This window comes from Cucurbita maxima, unplaced genomic scaffold (assembly GCF_002738345.1).
Source record: "Cucurbita maxima cultivar Rimu unplaced genomic scaffold, Cmax_1.0 Cma_Scf00030, whole genome shotgun sequence".
Taxonomy (NCBI): domain Eukaryota; kingdom Viridiplantae; phylum Streptophyta; class Magnoliopsida; order Cucurbitales; family Cucurbitaceae; genus Cucurbita; species Cucurbita maxima.
Window position 1 is genome coordinate 429,940 of NW_019272046.1, and position 17,363 is coordinate 447,302.

The window sequence follows — 17,363 nt, forward strand, 5'->3', positions numbered from 1 at the left end:
TTAGATTGAAATAATAATATATATTACTTGGGTCGGAATTTTTTTTAGTGGTCGGTGACTCGAGCAACTCGAAAAAGTTAATAACTTAATCCAACCTTTCTTTTTTGGTTGAGTTGGGCTGAATTGTCAGGTTGTTTTTTAAAAAATATCACTTATGTACCATACGTATTGCATTAATTTTGATAATAATTTTGAAGTAATAGAGAAGGGGAGGATTGGGTTGTATATAACCCCACCCAACTTCTACGTTCATGTAAACACTTCCATAAATAGATTTGAGAAAAATTGTGTAGTAAATGATGAAATGTAGCTAAAAACTGCTCAACTTATGCCATAATCATACATTCCCCAAAATTTTGTAAAAAAGATTTTGAGAAATTTAATTGGGAAAATGTAAAAGGCAGAAACTGGCAACTGAAAAAATATATTACTAATAAAGCATGTTGTCCCATGAATGATACATACATTACACACCACCACTCCCTGCCCCTTCTGCAACACTTGCTACTCATACTCCTTTCCCCTTTTTCCCTTTTCCCTTTCCCTTTTCTTTTATGCTCCAAACCCAAATCAATTCGCCTTTCGTTTCTCGTGATACTTACATCCATTCCTCTCTCTCAGACCCACAAATCCCTTTCCCACCAAAACCCTTCTCTAAAACTCTGGAATCAAAAACCCTTCTTCCTTCTAATCTCATGTTCTTCACTGTTCTTCTTCTTCTTCTTCTTCATCAATTTCATCTGGGAATAGTGTTTTCTCCATTGCTTCTTCAGGTTTTTCTGTGATGTCTTCTACTTTTTTCCCTTTTTTGTCTGTTGTTTCTTGTTGGTTGATTGTTTGCCCTTTTGGGTTGTAGCTTTTCTTCACTTGTTTTTTGTTGAATCTATGGTTTTGGGGTTTCTTGGCTCTCTTTTTCGATGTTTTCTTGTCTGGAAACTGGAATGTTCTTGGGATTTCTCTGTTTCTTAGATGGGTTTTCGTGGGTTTGAATTCAGTTCTTCCTCTTTCCCTCTTTGATGGGGTTTCTTGGAAATTTCCTGTTTCTTGAAATGGGTAATGTGGGAAAGTGGGATTGATTTTTGCTTTGGTTTCTTTCGGTCTATTATGGGGTTTTGCCCTGAAATGTGTTTCTCTTAGAGGAAGGGAAGTTTGAGGAAGATCTGGTCTGGCAGCTTCAATTTCTAAAGGGGTTTTTGTGAATCATTTCAATCTCTTATGGCCTCTTTGTGTTGTTATCTCTTCATTTTGGTTCTTGGGTTTCTTTCAAATTCCCAGTTTCTGGTAGCTGAGCTTGATGATCAAATCATCATGTCCTCCATTAGAGAGGACCTTCAAGTTCTTGGCTGGAGCTCAAACATCTCAGATTACTGTTCTTGGAAAGGTGTTCGTTGTGGTTTGAATCATTCCATGGTTGAAGCTCTTGATCTTTCTGGTCACTCTCTTAGAGGTAATCTAACTGTGATTTCTCAGCTCAAGGCTTTGAAATGGCTGGATCTTTCCTTCAATGACTTCCATGGAAAAATTCCATCGAGTTTTGCTAACTTATTCGAGCTCGAATTTCTCGATTTGTCTTTGAACAAGTTCGATGGCTCCATCCCGCCCGAGCTTGGTGGTTTGAAGAACCTCAAGTCATTGAATCTCTCCAATAATCTACTGGTGGGAGAGATTCCAGATGAGCTTCAAGGCTTAGAGAATTTGAGGGATTTTCAAGTTTCTAGCAACAGATTGAATGGTTCAATCCCAATGTGGGTTGGGAATTTCACTCATCTTAGAGTTTTTACAGCCTATGAGAATGCCTTTGATGGTGTAATCCCTGATAATCTAGGCTTGGTTTCTGAACTTCAAGTGTTGAATCTGCATACTAATAAGCTTGAAGGCCCGATTCCTCGAAGCGTCTTCGCTTCGGGGAAGCTCGAGATTTTGGTTCTAACACAAAACAGATTGAATGGGAATCTTCCTGAAGAGATTGGGAACTGTAAAAGCCTTACTAGCGTTCGAATCGGGAACAACGACCTTGTTGGTGTTGTTCCTCCTGCCATTGGAAATGTTAGTAGCCTTGCTTACTTTGAAGTGAATAACAATCACCTTTCGGGCGATATAACGTCTCGGATATCGCTGTGCTCTAATCTTACTTTGCTGAATCTAGCCTCGAATGGATTCACCGGGACAATTCCTTCTGAGCTTGGAGAACTGATGAATCTGCAGGAACTTATTCTTTCTGGCAACAATCTGTATGGTGATATTCCAAGATCAATGCTCAAGTGTAAGAATCTCAACAAGCTTGATTTGAGCAACAATAGATTTAACGGTACTATTCCTTCAGATATCTGCAATGTATCAAGATTGCAGTACTTGCTTTTGGAACAGAATTCAATCAAAGGAGAGATACCTAATGAGATCGGAAAATGTACAAAGCTTCTCGACCTCCGACTCGGAAGTAACTACTTAACTGGAAGCATCCCTTCGGAGATCGGTCGGATTAAGAATTTACAGATAGCTTTGAACTTGAGTTTCAACCATTTAAATGGACCAGTGCCTCCTGAGTTGGGGAAGCTCGATAAACTGGTCTCGTTAGATTTGTCGAACAATCATCTCTCGGGCGATATCCCTTCCGAACTCAAGGGCATGTTAAGCCTGATAGAGGTGAATTTTTCGAATAATCTGCTTACTGGTTCGATTCCTTTTTTTGTTCCATTCCAGAAAAGTGCAAATTCTAGTTTTCTAGGGAATGATGGCCTTTGCGGGGCGCCATTAAGCATTTCGTGTAAAAACTCGATCGGGTCATACAATCAAGATTACCATCACAAGGTCTCTTACAAGATCATACTAGCTGTCATCGGTTCCGGGCTGGCAGTCTTCGTATCAGTAACTATAGTTGTTTTACTTTTTGTAATGAAGGAAAAGCAGGAAAAGACAGCTAAATCTTCAGGGACTGCAGATGATGCAACCGTCGATGATCAACCGATTATAATATCAGGAAACGTCTTCGATGATAATCTCCGACAGGAAATAGATCTCGACGCAGTCGTTAAAGCAACGTTGAAGGATTCGAACAAGCTCATCTTTGGCACTTTCAGCACGGTTTACAAGGCAGTTATGCCTTCGGGTATGATCATATCAGTTAAGAGACTAAAATCCATGGATAAGACAATCATTCATCATCAAAGCAAGATGATCAGAGAGCTTGAAAGGCTTGGTAAACTGAGTCATGCTAATCTTCTGCAGCTCATTGGATATGTAATATATGAAGATGTGGCTCTGTTGCTTCATCATTATCTACCCAATGGGACATTGGCTCAGCTGCTTCACGAGTCCACAAAACAACCCGAGTATCAACCTGATTGGCCAACACGATTTTCGATAGCCATTGGAGCAGCAGAAGGGCTTGCTTTTCTTCATCATGTGGCTATAATTCATCTTGATATTTCATCATCTAATGTTCTTTTAGATGCAAACTTCAAACCTTTGGTTGGAGAGGTTGAGATCTCAAAGCTTCTCGATCCATCAAGAGGAACTGCTAGCATTAGTGCAGTGGCTGGTTCATTTGGCTACATTCCACCAGGTAACTTGCTTGAATCTTCATTGTGAACTGAAATGCTATAACTGAAATGGAAATTCTAATGGTTTGTTGTTCGGTTTAGAATATGCGTACACGATGCAAGTTACGGCACCTGGAAATGTTTATAGCTACGGTGTTATCTTGCTTGAGATCCTCACTACCAGACTTCCAGTTGATGAGGAGTTTGGTGAAGGGGTAGACTTGGTGAAGTGGGTGCATGGTGCTTCGTCAAGGGGCGAAACGCCTGAACAGATACTTGATTCCCAGCTGAGCACGGTGTCGTTTGGATGGAGGAAGGAGATGCTTGCAGCTCTCAAGATTGCGTTGCTATGCACTGATAGCATACCAGCCAAAAGGCCGAAAATGAAGGTGGTGGTGGAAATGCTTATGGAGATCAAGCAAAATTGATGGGCTCCCGACTTCCCTGAACTTCGATGTCGTGCTAGATGCAAACGACGACATTGGATATGAAGATTGAATTTGAATCCTTCACGAAAGTAATTGTTTTCAGGTGGAACTGAGTGTCCATACATTATTGTACAGTCTGGTCGTTGTTTTCTGATCATCAACCAACCAGATTTGTATATTACATAATGGTTAACGATGTAATCTTCTTTGAGTTGAATACAGAGTTGTGAATTGCTCTAATGAGCTTGGGGGCTCTTCATGATGTTACAATACCATATAGAAAGACCACAAGATTAAATTCAAAATCTTAATCTAACGGAGTATGCGTTGGGATCCCACTCCCATTCCTAATGTGAGATTGCACATTGGTTGAAAAGAACGAAACTTGAAAACTTTTCATTAGTAGATCAATTTTAAAAATCTTGAGGGAAAGCCTAAAAGGGAAACCTCAAAACAATATCTTTTTTGGTGGTAGATTTATGCTATTACAAATGGTATCAGTGCAGCACCAGGTAGTGTGCCAACAAAGAGGCTGAGCCCCGGAAGGGGTGGACACAAAGTGATATGTCAGCAAGGAGGCTCAGCCTTGAAAAGGAATGGACTCGAAACTGGACACAAGTTGGTGCGCCAGCAAAGAGGCTTAACCCCAATAGGAAACAAATACTAGCAAGAATGCTAAATCCTAAATGAGGTGGGTTGTGAGATCCCACCTCAGTTGGAGAGAACAAATTTTATAAGGGTGTGAAAAATCTCTATCACAGATGGTGAAAAATCTCCGTTACAGATGCATTTTAAAAACTTCGAGAAAAAACCCAAATATTAAAAACCTTCTAAGGAAAATCCAAAAGAAGAAATTGAACTATGAACCCTAAATTACAGCAACAAAGAAATCATAAACAAGCAAACCAGACACCTATGAAGAACTTGGAGATCTCATAAATCGAAGTAAATAAGAAAGATGATGATTGTTCGTTGTCTGAAGGAGGTGGGAAATTTTCCACTGCATTATTTAAGATTCAACATCATGACATCATCATCATAACAAACCAACGATGCAACTTTTAAAGAGGAATAAGAATGACTATCAGAACAACAAGAATTGCTTCAAGTTCCCGACTCAAAACATGAAGGCAAGGCAGATTAGAACTGCTTAATGACTAGGCAGTAGTTTCATAGCAGAATGATCCATCCAATCAAAAGTGTATAGATTCACAACTAATGTAACATTTAAGCTTCAGAGCGGGTTTTGACGATGAAATTCTGGCGACTGATTGGGTTCATCACCACAGGTGGACCGGCAGTACGAGGCCATGCTTGGAATTTCTTGTCAGTTTCTTCCCACCACTCGCTGTTCGAAACAGTACTTGGGGTTGTTCCTGAAAACAAATTAAATCAACACAACAGAGCAATGGTAGCACATCAAAGAAACTGAAAGCCAAGCAATGGCCGAAGTCCAAAGAAACTATCATTACCTCCAAATATTTTCTTGTCAGAAACAAGGTAATCAGCAATATACGCAATTGCAAATGTTCCGACTAGAGAAGCTGCCACGTACTTTGCTGCCATCGTCTAACTGTAATGGATCGATACGTTCCCAAGTCAAATGAACCATATTATACGCAGGATTAGATCGAACTGCACCAAACTCCACCAGCTACATCTATCTACTTTATTAAGTTAAGGCCCCAATAGATAACATTTTTGTTTCTAATTTCCTGTTTCTCGATTTCATTTACGAACGGCATGTGTTGCCCATAATAATTATAGAAAGAACCTTCCCAATTTACTACAAGGGAGGTGACCTCCAGGAAACAAAAGTATTAGACAATTTACAACAAGATATAGCGCGGTAAACAACATCATTGAAAAGCTTTGACACCTCCGAGAATACTCTTTGATTTCTTTCTTTTCTTAGATTTCAAAAGAACGTCATAATGAGGTTTTTTCATAGCATGACCGTAACTATTTATGTTTAGAAAAAAAGAAACAGAAACATAAACAATAACTGGATGAAAAATAGTATGACTGAAGCTTAATAGTTCCTATGATGATGACAACTTTTACTAATATTTTCAGAAGTTGAATTCCAAAGTGAAGCATACATTGAATTGGGTGAGAAAAAACTCCAAGCAAATTCCAAAGGGACACCAAATAAAGTAAAAGCACCAAGAAACAGAGAAGCAATACAAACTCCACAGAGGAAACCCACAACACAAACTTGACAAGGAAATGAACTCCCTAATTGCAGAGACTTCTGAGTTTCTGCTTCCATCTACTCTCTTCGCTCTCATCCAAAATTATCAAATCCCAATAAAAACCCTAAAACCACTCAAAGATTTTTATTCTAAGACTTTATTCCAAACCAACTACCTTCTTAATTCAAATGACATGATACACATACCCAACCAATACTCTTTTCTTCTCTCTTTTGTGAAAGATTAATATCAGTCTCAACCATCTGTTTTCAATTTAGAAGCACTAAAAAATCTGTGGTTCACCTTCATATCTCTCCTCCCTAATAATCAAAAGGGAAAATCCACAAAAGATCACAAACAGGAAGAACGAAGGAATAAAAAATCTGAATAAAAGTTTGCCAATGTAGAAAAATAGCAAACGATACCCGTAAGATTGAGTTGAATCAGAATAAATCCCAACAGCTAAGAATCAAATACATTTAGCCTGAGATTGGGGATTACTAAGAACCTCTTAGTAAATTCTATTTATCTTTAGAATGAAATTGAAGACGGTTGTTTCAGAATCGTGATCTAAGATAAGTGAAAAAAATACAGATACTCGTATTAAAAAAAAAAAAAAAAATCATACAAATAATGTGAAAATAGAACAAGAAAACACGAATAGATCGACAAAAAAGGGGTCTCTTTTCTTCACCTTGCCATACAGAAAATCTAAAGCTCATAACAGAACAAAAATGGATCGAAGAAAATCAAAAACAAACAAACACAAAAAAGAAAATTAGAAGATATAATAAATAAGGAAGAGAAAATAGAAGGGGATTGCGAAAAGAAAAATCAGATCTGAAAATTCCTCCCGGACTATTCTTCATCAGTACCTGATTTATGTCGCCTGAAAAGGGACCGACGTCGATAGGAGAAGGGCTGCGGGAGGCGGTGAGGAAGACGAGAGAGAAAGAGGCAAATTGGAAGAGCAGAGAGAAACTTCGCGTGTTAAGAAAGACGCGTGTGAGACTTCGGGATACCCGCTTGTGAATTTGTTAGGTTAAAATCCAAACCGAACCGGTTCGGTTCGGCCGGTCTGTACATCTATAAATTGTTTTTATTTTATCTTACAAAGTGGGCTGACTTTTGTTTTTCTTAAGAAAAAAAAAACATTTCAAAAATAAAATATTAAATAAGAAAAAAACTTTTATAAATTAAAATAAATTAAATTTAAAATTGAATACATAATTTAATATTTTTAATTTGTCCTTTATTTTTAGCTTAACATAATTCATTGTAAATTTTGTAACTATTTTTCTTAATTTTTAAAATTATTCATATTGAATTTTACATTACCAAATTTATTGTACGCCCCAAAATTCTTCACGCTCAAAACAAAAAATAATCCCTTGTGGCAGGAAATAAAGATGGAATAATTAAATCATTTGACTATTCAAACAAATTATCTCTACCTTAAAATCTAAGGTTTGAGACAACATGCCAGTAACCAAAAACCAGATTTCTGAAAACATGCGAAAATTGATAGCAGACATCATTCGAGTCGTAAGGAGTGTATTATGATGAGAAAGAAAATCATCGGTAACTGTAACACGAAAACTGGGAACATCGCATCATCAGCGCAACCTCCTGGCTTCTCTCTCAGACTCTAGGAGAGTAAGAATGTCACCTTCCCTCACAGGTCCCTTGACATTCCTCATGATGTATCGATTTTGATCGTCGAGAAACTTAACTCTCACTTGCGTCACTTGCCCTCTTGATCCAGTTCTACCCATTACTTTGACCACCACAGCGTGTTTGATTTGGGATTCCATTTCTTAAATGAATAGAGGTGATGAGATTGGAGAGGAACCTGGAAATTAGAGGCATTTTAACGATCAATTAGGAGATATGATGTTGTTTTCAGTTTATAACTTTATACCATCTATGAACAGATCTTTTGCAGATTACATGTAGCAACTGCCATGGATGAGGTTGAAAAAAAAAGAGAATGTGAAGAAAACCCAACAAAAACAGCAAGCCACATAGAACTTTCTTAAAAGCTACACCGGAAGGAAACAACAAAGTGTGCATTTGTCCAAATGCATGCCAGAAGGATGGTTCTCAAATGCTTAAATCATAAAATTCAAATCAATTTCAAGTAGTACATTGCCATATAATAAGAGAACAAAATTCATATGCTCTGAGATTAAACTTCAGTGGAAAATCATAGATGAAAAAGAAGCATCATCGCCCTTTACTGCCTTAACATTAATCAGAGATATTCTAGGAGATGCCCTTTACTGCAAATCCTTATTGACGTTCTCATTGCCACCCATGACAACTCCTATGAGGGCCATCTTGGGGCACAAGTTTCTGAAAGGATTCAAATTCTCCATATGAATGAGGGACGATGTTCTTGGAAAGTGAAATAGACCTCAATATCCCTTTACCCAACTGGTGTACATTTTGTGTAGGTAAATGGTTAAATGAAATCAAAGTGTTGAGAGAAACCTTCTCAAATTCTTACTTATAACGGTACGTTCCTAGACTGCAGGAGTAATTCTACTAAGTAGCTACTAAGTAACTTTTATTCAAAGAGAAACAAAGATTTAATGGCAGAATGTTGAATGCCTAAAAGGCAATTCTGAACGATATTTATTGTCGCTTTTTATAAATTTCATTTCGAGTCATTTAAGAAGGTCCTATTACCTCTACGGCGTCATGACTTCCCCTCTCAATCACAATTCTCATGATCTCAATTAATAATATTATTTTTTCATATATTATATCAAAGTTCATCAAATTTGTAGTCTACAATATCAAAACTTGAGATTTCTTCTTCATTCTATGTACAGTTAAACAATGTTTCAAAATTAACCTGATGCAGGAAAAACCTAATCTAGTAACTTACCAACTCTTTCCTGAGATTTCTAAGGAAGTTTCACCGAGACCTTAGCCTAGCTTCGCTCTTTTCTTCAATAATTTCATACAAATTTAACCCCAAACTGCACATATTCACGTTGACATGCACGATAAAAGCCTAACATAGTCATGCCCAAATGTCTCTCTCGCTCAGAACCAGCAACAATATACAATCTACAAGTTCATGAATGATTCAATACTAAGAACCTCCGAGTCAAATTCTAATATAGGATTACGACAACGATCTTTCAGTACCAAAGAAAGAACGAACCCAACATCCAGAAAACGAGAATCAACTGTCAATATTTAAAACAACAACAAACTAAGCAACCATACATTAAATGGAAACTCATAATGATAACGAATCACAAAAGGAAAAGGAAAAACATAAAAAGCCAAGTTCTTCTCCTTCTTCTTCTTCTTTTACCCAATATAATTGAAAAACAGAACAGATTGAAACGAAAAGACAGAGATATTAAGAAAACAAACCGTCGGCGAAGGATTTTGCAGAGTTGGGATTCGAAATCTCACGGGCAGAGTGTATGAAGCGGCGGCCAAATCTGTGGTTTTCGGTTATATTTGAGGTTTTTCTGTTTATACAAAGGATTCGGATTTCAGCAGCGAGGCCCAAATTTCGGCCCATTTAACATGGCCCAACTTATGACCTGGGCTAGGGCTTCGATCAATAGAACCGTAATCTTTTACATAATTTAAATAAAATATTATAAAAATCGTTCCATTTAAAAGAAAAAATTAATACATATCTAAATTTTTATTTTTTTAATTTAATAGTTATTTTATCTTAAAAAAATTATAATAAATCATTAATTTTTTTAATTTTTTAATTTGTGGATGATAAATTTTTGTCTATCACAAAATTTCATATCATATTAATTTTTGGATGAACTACAATTAAGAAAAAGAATTCAAATCGAAGAATTTCAAGATTCTTATAGGATCATAAGATTCTAGGAAGCCCTTAAAGATGAAAGAGTCCTAAAGACAAAAAAAATATTACGGACATTACCATATGAAATCATGTTTTTTTATGCAAAACCTTGTGTGCATATGTTATGTACATTAACCATAGATTATTTCTCCTCAAATGTTTGTATAGAGGCATATCTATAACAATGATGATTATAGGTCTTATTTGTTTTTGTTGTTAGACTAATCGAGAGTGCATAAACTTCGATCTACAAAAACAGGATATTCACATAGTCGGTATGTTCATGAGTCATATATAGAAAAGTACTATGAATCCAAGCCCACCCGAAAATAAAAATTTAAATAACATGATTTTAGGTTTCATAAAATACGAAACCATAGTTATATGTGTTTGCATTTTCGACTCCAACATTGGGTTCACTTACTAAGGATTTTTAAATACTCATTCTTTTTATTATAACTATTTTCCAAGTAAAAGCAAAAAATCCAAGTACGAATAGAGATGTCTAGCTTTGCAAAGACCTGCCCCAAACAGGGTATGGTTTCTCTGTTTAGACGAGGAATGAGAGAGGGGGTGAGGAACGTTCCTCGTTAGATAAATGGAGTCAAGGATGAGATTATATTCTCGCGTCTCTGTCCACGTACATGCATGGATGGAACATGTATAGATACATACATATAGAAACCCAGAAAAATGAGGAACTGAAACTTGAGAGTTCAGAGAAATTCAGTCAAAACTCCATTGATACAGCAGGAAAATACAACATGATTTGTACAAATCAACCAAATGATTGCATAAATGGCGACTCCAAAACACTTGCAAAATGAAACAAAGAAGATAACTAATGACCAAAGAAGATAAATGGGTAGTCTTCCAGGCAATGAATTCAATAACTCAAGTATTCTACAAATGGGAACTTCTCAGATTTCTTCATCCCAAAATAAATCAAGTTTACAGAGGGCAGTCATAATGATCTATTCATTCACGAGATGGTTTGTTTAAACAATTAAACTCGAGATTGAACTGGCGTTCCTACCTCGTGATGTGTAGCTGACTCAACTGGCAAGATTTCCTGCTTTCATATGTACGCTGCTCAAGCTCTTGAAGTACCACCATGCTCCCTCTCGATATGCTCCACGAGGGCGACAGGATCAACAAATCCTCTACTACACTTCGGACAAGCATCGATTACTACCTTCTTCGCCCCAGGTCGATTGCCACCCTTTTCGTGGACTTTTTCGACATGGTCTATTAACGATGAAACTGATGAAAACTTAGCACCACACTGTGGACATTGCTCGATTTGTCTATTCGCACTTCCATTGTTGCTGCTGCTGCTGCTTTTTGTTTTCCAAGCATGATTGATTTCATTCGACAACTTCGTCATGCCCGCCTCGGCTGAGGCTTTAACAGATGAGGCTGCATTAAGGAGGGATGTAGTCCAACTAGAGGAAGATGTTGTGGGGGGCAATGCTTTCTTAGGGCCTTTCTCTTCTTTTCTACTTCGACTTAGAAGACCAACAAATGGAAAACCAGCAGGTTCTGGTTTTTTCGGTCCCGAACACTTATGGTCGGGTCCAAACCGGTGCTTCAAACAATGGTCTACCAAGCAGTCCCGGCACTTAATCGTGTTTGAAAACGTTAACAACTCCCTGCAGCCAGGTACAGGGCACTTTTTCTTCTTTGTAACTTTATCATAATTTGAAGGATCACATTCAGTGTTTACGTGAATCTCCCACGTAATGTTCGGGTCTTGATCTGGAATGAGACGAACTCCTTTGGCACAGAGCGGACAGATGACAACAGTAACATCACGCCTATCAGTTTTTGGACAACTATGCCTATTGTAGCTACGATGCTCCAAACAGAAGACCTGTAAAAGCTTTATGATCACTTACTAACACAAACCAGACAATAAGTGTTTAGTTCTCTCACAGAGGGTTTATTTTGTTACAATCACGTGTAATTCAGGGTTCACAATTATTGGGAGGGAGTCCCACGTTAGCTAATTTAGAGAATGATCATGGGTTTATAAGTAAGAAATACATCTCTATTGGTATGAGGCTTTCTGGGAAAGCCCAAAGTAAAGTAATAAGAGCTCATGTTCAAAGTGGACAATATCTTACCATTGTAGAGATCCGTGATTCCTAACATAGTATCAGAGTCATGCCCTTAATTTAGCTATGTCAATAGAATCCTCAAATGTCAAACAATGCAGTTGTGAGCTATACTCAAAAGTGACTGAAGTTTTGAACAAATAGTGTACTTCGTTCGAGGACTCCAGAGAAAGAAGTCGAGCCTCGATTAAGGGGAGGGAGGTTGTTCGAGGACTCTATAGGCCTTAAAGAAGGCTCCATGATGTAGTTTGTCTAAGGGGAGGATTATTGGGAGAGAGTTATACGTTGGCCTAATTTAGGGAATGATGAATACATCTCTACAGGTATGAGGGGAAGCCTAAAACAAAGCCATGAGAGCTTAGGCTTAAAGTAGACAATATCGTATCATTGTGGAGATGCGTGATTCTATCACATTTGCAACCATCAAACCATATCATTAAAAACTAAGATTAAGCTTGAAAATGAAACCCTAGGAGATCCAGAGAAACATGAAAACTTCCATTCTTCACAGCTAAAATTTTCTATATCATAGAGCCGATCATTTGTTCATCAAACCAAGTCAAAGCAAACATAAATTTCCAATAACAAGAGAAACCATCCTAGGATCCAACTCAAACAAATCACTAAAACAGAAGCAAAATTACACAGTGATTGAACATAGATTCAAATCAAATATCTAGAAAGAGACAGAAAGATGGAGAACCTGGTGACAACAATCGCAAGTAAAGGGCAAGAAATCGATCAGTTTACAATCTTCAAAGCTGCAATGCTTTCCAAGATTAGGGAATTCCGGAGTTCCCATACCCAAACCAAAACCGAAGCAGATTTTCGATACGAGATTGTGAAATTACAGGCTGAAAACAAGATTATAAACAGAAGAAGAAGAAGAAGAAGAAGAAGAAGATGCCAGAAACTGGGAATCGGAAATGAAATTGAAATGGATCTGAAGCTTTAAGTTTCCGCGTATTGGGAGGAAGGCGAAAACGAAAAGCTTCAGAGGAATAGTCTTAGAAAAGTCTAGTTGGGATTAATTTGACCCTTTCCCCCAATTTCCGGTTCGGATTTCAGAAATTCAGTGTATAATCAGGACCAGCCCCACTTTTTTCTGATTGGGTGAACAGAAAAAAAAAAAAAAACTCAACTTTTATCCAAACACTTCCCGTTCAATTCAGAGTTACTTTATTTACTTAATGGGATGAATTTGGATATTATTCTTTGAAACTTCCCTCGATCGAGTTCATTCTCGAGTTGGATTAGGAGCGATCTTTAGCTAATTATCAATCTGTTAAGTTGACTTTAGAAGATTCTAGTCGGCCACACATTGTATTTTTTTCTCTAATAACATAGTCGTTATGTTGCTCAAATTAGAACTCCGATCAGCAATGGGACCAAATGACAAAATACATCCCTTTCCATTGCTGTCTCAGATTCTGAATTCCTCTCCGGCGACATAATGAGTTTAGGGTGGAGGAAAAACACGATCCTAGCAAAAAGAAGATGCCCAACTTTCCAAATTTTTATTTAGTATATATTCAGCAATGGCTTCTCGAGTTATTGACGTAAATTGACATATTAGCTTATATGTCAAAATTGACATATTAGCTTATATTTCCATCCTTCTTTTTGACCCAACAAAAAAAGGAGAAGAAGAAATCTAACAAGCTTTCTCATTATGACTCGGATATATTGTTTTATGAGTCTCGAGGAATACGCTTCAACCCGTGGTCCTAGACTAGAGAGAATATCCCTCATATTTAAAACATATATATTTTCTTTAAATCATATTTAAATAAAATAATACATTATTTAATGGATTTGAACCATCCAAATTTAAAATATCAAATATAATAAATAATTTTCTTCTTAAATATTAATTAATACATTTTCCTTCTTTATATTTATTTGAATGTTGAAAAGAAACTTTATATTTATCTATGACAAGCATGTACAATAGTTTGAGTAATCTCATAGAAAGAGATACCACCCTCCACTCCATGTATGTTAAAGAACTGTATATGTTCAATCCTTGAGATGTTTAAGAAGAAATTTTACATCATCCAATCAAACATTATAGCATCCAATCAAACATTATAGGTATGAAAGATTGAAACCAAACATTAAAGGTATTAAAACATTTCCTTAACAAAGACATTTTAAATTGGTAATCTTGGTAAACTTGACAGCAACACATAATGAATCAAAAGCAGACAAGAAAATAAACTATTACAAATGGTATCAACGTGCAAGCAGTGTGCCAACCCTTAACATAGCAATTAAACTATGAACCAAAAACTTGGCACGTACAGAAATATCCCAAAAACATTTCCTATGGTTATGAAGTTTTTGGGTTACTTCGTACACTTCAAGTTCATTGTTTTCATGCAAATTTCAGTCCCAAATTCCATTTAGTGATACAGATCAAATCAGCATACCATAACACATTAATTCCAACTGATGATACGATTATTTCACCACTTCATATTGGCTTGCTTGGAGCATATATGAATAGAATATATAAAAAATAAAAAAAAAAATAAAAAAAACTCATTTTGGTGTTATGTGCTTGTAAGAAAAATTAGTGCATTCATCAAAATCAAGCTTTATGCCATAGGATTCAGAAACAAAAACAAAAACAAAGTCAAGTAGCATAAAGAAATAAATAACACACTATCCTTGAAAGTAAATGAACTCAACTGAAAAGCATATACTATAAGAGTTCCTAACAAAAACATTCTTCTTTTCTCGAAACCATACCAAATCTATCGCCCCTTCTTAAGGGTTAACCCTCTCGGCATCATCCAACAACAATGCCTTCACAGTAGGTTTAGCCAACAGATCCGTGTGCTCTTGGAATGGAGATTTTGTGAAGCGAGTCTCCTTCCAGAACTCGGGTGTCAGGAAACCATAGGTTTTCAATAGGCAATCAAAGGTAGCCTGCCAAAATGAAAGCATTAGTATAGACACAAGAAATCAACTCAAAAACTTACAACAAAAATCAGAAACTGGCCATACTAATAAAGCATTTGTTCAAGTAACTAAAACCCAGTTTAGAACAGAAATCTTCCATCTTCACGCACAGTATATATGAACAATTTCACGAGAAATTCAATCAAAGTAATCTAATCACAAGAAATATTTGAAATTTTTTAGCATGATCATAGAAGTGCCATATTTAAAACCAAAACATAGTTAATTCCACTTGATTATCATAAATGTTATGCAAACGATAGAAGAACAATCCAGATCACTAATATAATCAACCAGAATAAACTACTTAATATATACATAATTTCACGAAGCAGCAGAATCAAGACATACAAGCTATTATAATGGACACCTTAAATTCCAGCCATATAGATATAACAGAACGGATGATATAGACACTGCATCATAATATAACATACCTTCACAAAGTTTCCAAGTGTCTTAGTTGATCCCCTGGAAGAAGTGAAAACATCATCAATTCCAGCGAATTGAAGCACCTTCTTGGGAACCCTAGCCGCGACGATACCAGCACCACGAGGAGCAGGAACCATACGTACTGTAACAGAGCCACACTTTCCAGTAACCTTGCAAGGCACAGTATGAGGCTTACCGATCTTGTTACCCCAGTAACCCCTCCTCACAGGGATCACTGACAACTTGGCCAAAATAATCGAACCACGAATAGCAGTAGCAACCTCCTTGCTGCACTTAACTCCCAATCCAACATGGCCATTGCCGTCACCGACGACAACAAAGGCCTTAAAACGGGTCCTCTGTCCGGCCCGGGTCTGTTTTTGCACCGGCATGATCTTCATAACCTCATCCTTGAGGCTAGGTCCGATGAGAGTATCTACGATTTGGTGCTCCTTGATTGGGAGAGAGTGGAGGTAAATCTGTTCAAGTGACTGAATCTTACCTTCCTTGACGAGCCGCCCTAGCTTGGTGACTGGAACCCACTTCTCCTCTTCGTCACGGCGGCCAGCACGACGACGGCCACGGCCACGGTCGCCACCACGACCTCTGCCGCCAAAACCTCTGCCGAAGCCACCGCGGTCTCCTCCTCCTCTTTCAGCCATGATTAAGATTCAAAAATGCGGCTCGAGAGAACTAACGAAAGATTGAAGCTTGAAAGAGAGTGGGAGAAACAACCCTAAAGAAGGAATTTATATATGGAGTTATTGGGAGCTAGGGTTTTGATGGGTCTGCATTTGGGGGTGTTTGGATACAGGTTTAGAATGAACTGGACCAAATCTATCTCAGGCCCAGCTTGAGAATCCGATCCAGTTGATTAGGCCCAACTAAATTGTGTGTTTTTCTTTAAAAAAAAAATATTTTACCTATAAAAATTAAGAAAATTATTAGATATTTTAAAATTTTTATGGAATACCAAATTTTAAGTCAAAAGATATATCCTAATTTTATATTAAACTTGAAAGTATATTAATTAAATTTAAAACTTGGAAATTACCCAAAAATAGAATTAAATAGAGGATTCCACTTTAGGGTAACATTAAAATGACCATGCATTGAAATTAATTGGGCTGGTTCATTGGTAACATATGCTTAACTTAATCATTTTCAATTTACTCGATATATCTTAAAACACTAAGGAATTCATGCAACCATAACAAACCACGTTCAGTAACGTTTTTTCACTACGTATTGCTGGTTTTAGGATGATTAGATAGTTGTTACTCTATAGATGAATTCTAAGATTGATTTCTCGTATACTTCCCATATCGTAGGTGGAATTAAACTCCGTTAAGTTTGAGTTAAGTTTTGGTTAACTCATGGAAGTAGATAAAAGTCGGATCAAGATTTTAGGTAAGTTAACTTCTTTATACATGTTATACAAGACACCCTGGACTAGGAGATGTTTATAAAGCATTGGGAAAAAACCATGATTATAAACTCTAAGTCTTGTAAAAGGGTAAAGCCATGAAAATATTTATGATGTACACACTAAATCGATGATTCAAGATCGATTTAAGATGTAGGACCTCAAACATGTTGTATGTTTATGTGATCATGGTTTATTTTTCTAGTTATGTATTGTATGGATGCATACCTGCACCAAGGAGGTACGTTAACAAGCTTGTTTAGTGGGTCCATGTGCATGTGCCTGAATCGTGTGTAGAGAAGTATTTCAAACCTTAACAAATATGAAGTAGATCTCAAGAATAGTTATGACTTTAGATCCCACATTCATAATATAAGTTGTATGTGATTGTCTTACCCGACCTAAG

At 36.9% G+C, this 17,363-nt stretch overlaps 5 protein-coding genes across 5 annotated transcripts; 1 reads left to right on the forward strand and 4 right to left on the reverse strand.

Annotated features, from left to right (window-relative positions):
- The first annotated feature begins 493 nt into the window (after window positions 1-493).
- Window positions 494-4,227, forward strand: LOC111465923 (leucine-rich repeat receptor-like tyrosine-protein kinase PXC3). Its single transcript, XM_023110395.1, has 2 exons — window positions 494-3,562; window positions 3,642-4,227. Exons 1-2 carry the CDS (start codon window positions 1,216-1,218, stop codon window positions 3,965-3,967), a joined length of 2,673 nt encoding a protein of 890 aa, XP_022966163.1. The 5' UTR covers window positions 494-1,215; the 3' UTR covers window positions 3,968-4,227.
- A 690-nt stretch (window positions 4,228-4,917) lies between these two features.
- LOC111466138 lies at window positions 4,918-7,196 on the reverse strand. The gene is made up of 3 exons (XM_023110738.1): window positions 7,038-7,196; window positions 5,440-5,540; window positions 4,918-5,343 (listed from the first exon to the last, which is right to left on the reverse strand). The coding sequence occupies exons 2-3, from the start codon at window positions 5,531-5,533 to the stop codon at window positions 5,195-5,197; spliced, it is 243 nt and encodes an 80-aa protein (XP_022966506.1). The 5' UTR covers window positions 5,534-5,540; window positions 7,038-7,196; the 3' UTR covers window positions 4,918-5,194.
- A 348-nt stretch (window positions 7,197-7,544) lies between these two features.
- Window positions 7,545-8,014, reverse strand: LOC111466141 (40S ribosomal protein S28-1). The gene has a single exon (XM_023110742.1). It carries the CDS (start codon window positions 7,974-7,976, stop codon window positions 7,779-7,781), a length of 198 nt encoding a protein of 65 aa, XP_022966510.1. The 5' UTR covers window positions 7,977-8,014; the 3' UTR covers window positions 7,545-7,778.
- Window positions 8,015-10,730: 2,716 nt separating this feature from the next.
- LOC111466071 (zinc finger AN1 and C2H2 domain-containing stress-associated protein 11-like) lies at window positions 10,731-13,206 on the reverse strand. Its single transcript, XM_023110646.1, has 2 exons — window positions 12,836-13,206; window positions 10,731-11,888 (listed from the first exon to the last, which is right to left on the reverse strand). The coding sequence occupies exons 1-2, from the start codon at window positions 12,932-12,934 to the stop codon at window positions 11,109-11,111; spliced, it is 879 nt and encodes a 292-aa protein (XP_022966414.1). The 5' UTR covers window positions 12,935-13,206; the 3' UTR covers window positions 10,731-11,108.
- A 1,488-nt stretch (window positions 13,207-14,694) lies between these two features.
- On the reverse strand, window positions 14,695-16,258 carry LOC111466080 (40S ribosomal protein S2-4-like). The gene is made up of 2 exons (XM_023110657.1): window positions 15,537-16,258; window positions 14,695-15,066 (listed from the first exon to the last, which is right to left on the reverse strand). Exons 1-2 carry the CDS (start codon window positions 16,191-16,193, stop codon window positions 14,905-14,907), a joined length of 819 nt encoding a protein of 272 aa, XP_022966425.1. The 5' UTR covers window positions 16,194-16,258; the 3' UTR covers window positions 14,695-14,904.
- Between the last annotated feature and the right edge of the window lie 1,105 nt (window positions 16,259-17,363).